Source organism: Morone saxatilis, unplaced genomic scaffold (genome assembly GCF_004916995.1).
Source record: "Morone saxatilis isolate NCDOM2014 unplaced genomic scaffold, NCSU_SB_2.0 Contig8, whole genome shotgun sequence".
Classification (NCBI taxonomy): domain Eukaryota; kingdom Metazoa; phylum Chordata; class Actinopteri; family Moronidae; genus Morone; species Morone saxatilis.
In genome coordinates this window covers 13,530,537-13,530,922 of record NW_023340257.1, presented here as the reverse complement: position 1 = coordinate 13,530,922, position 386 = coordinate 13,530,537, and the positions used below count along the sequence as shown (strand labels likewise).

At 44.8% G+C, this 386-nt stretch overlaps 1 protein-coding gene across 2 annotated transcripts in view; it reads right to left on the bottom strand.

Annotated features, from left to right (window-relative positions):
- vps53 (VPS53 subunit of GARP complex) overlaps positions 1-386 on the bottom strand; it is a gene marked incomplete at its 3' end in the record, with an annotated part of 22,407 nt that overhangs the window by 14,493 nt on the left and 7,528 nt on the right. For both annotated transcript variants that reach the window (XM_035679605.1, XM_035679606.1), the window contains 1 exon segment: positions 140-255. In XM_035679605.1, the coding sequence (XP_035535498.1) occupies positions 140-255 (116 nt within the window).

The following is a 386-nucleotide window of genomic DNA, read 5'->3' as shown; positions in this document are numbered from 1 at the left end:
CAGCTGATGGTTTGTGGGTTGTAAAAGGTTTGATACAAGTTCCCCGTTTGAAACTAACTCAGAAACTAATCCTTTTTCTTAAATTATTTTGGAATCTCACAACCACAAAGTCTGGTCTGTTCAGTGCGATTGTACCCACTCTAAAGAGTCAACACCCCCTGCCAACATGTGCAGGTGGTTGAGGGTGGTGATGGATGTAGTGAGGTGGCGCTTGGCATGGTCCAACTGCTTTATGTCTCTCGTAATCTCCTTGACCTGTGAAGGAACAGGAATAAGGTTCAGACAGGTTGGAAGAAGCAAGAAAAGGTGAACGAATGTAAGGGAGTGGTTCACTGGATGGGGCGATTAGGAAAAAGAGAAACAGACCAAGATGAATGACACACCCA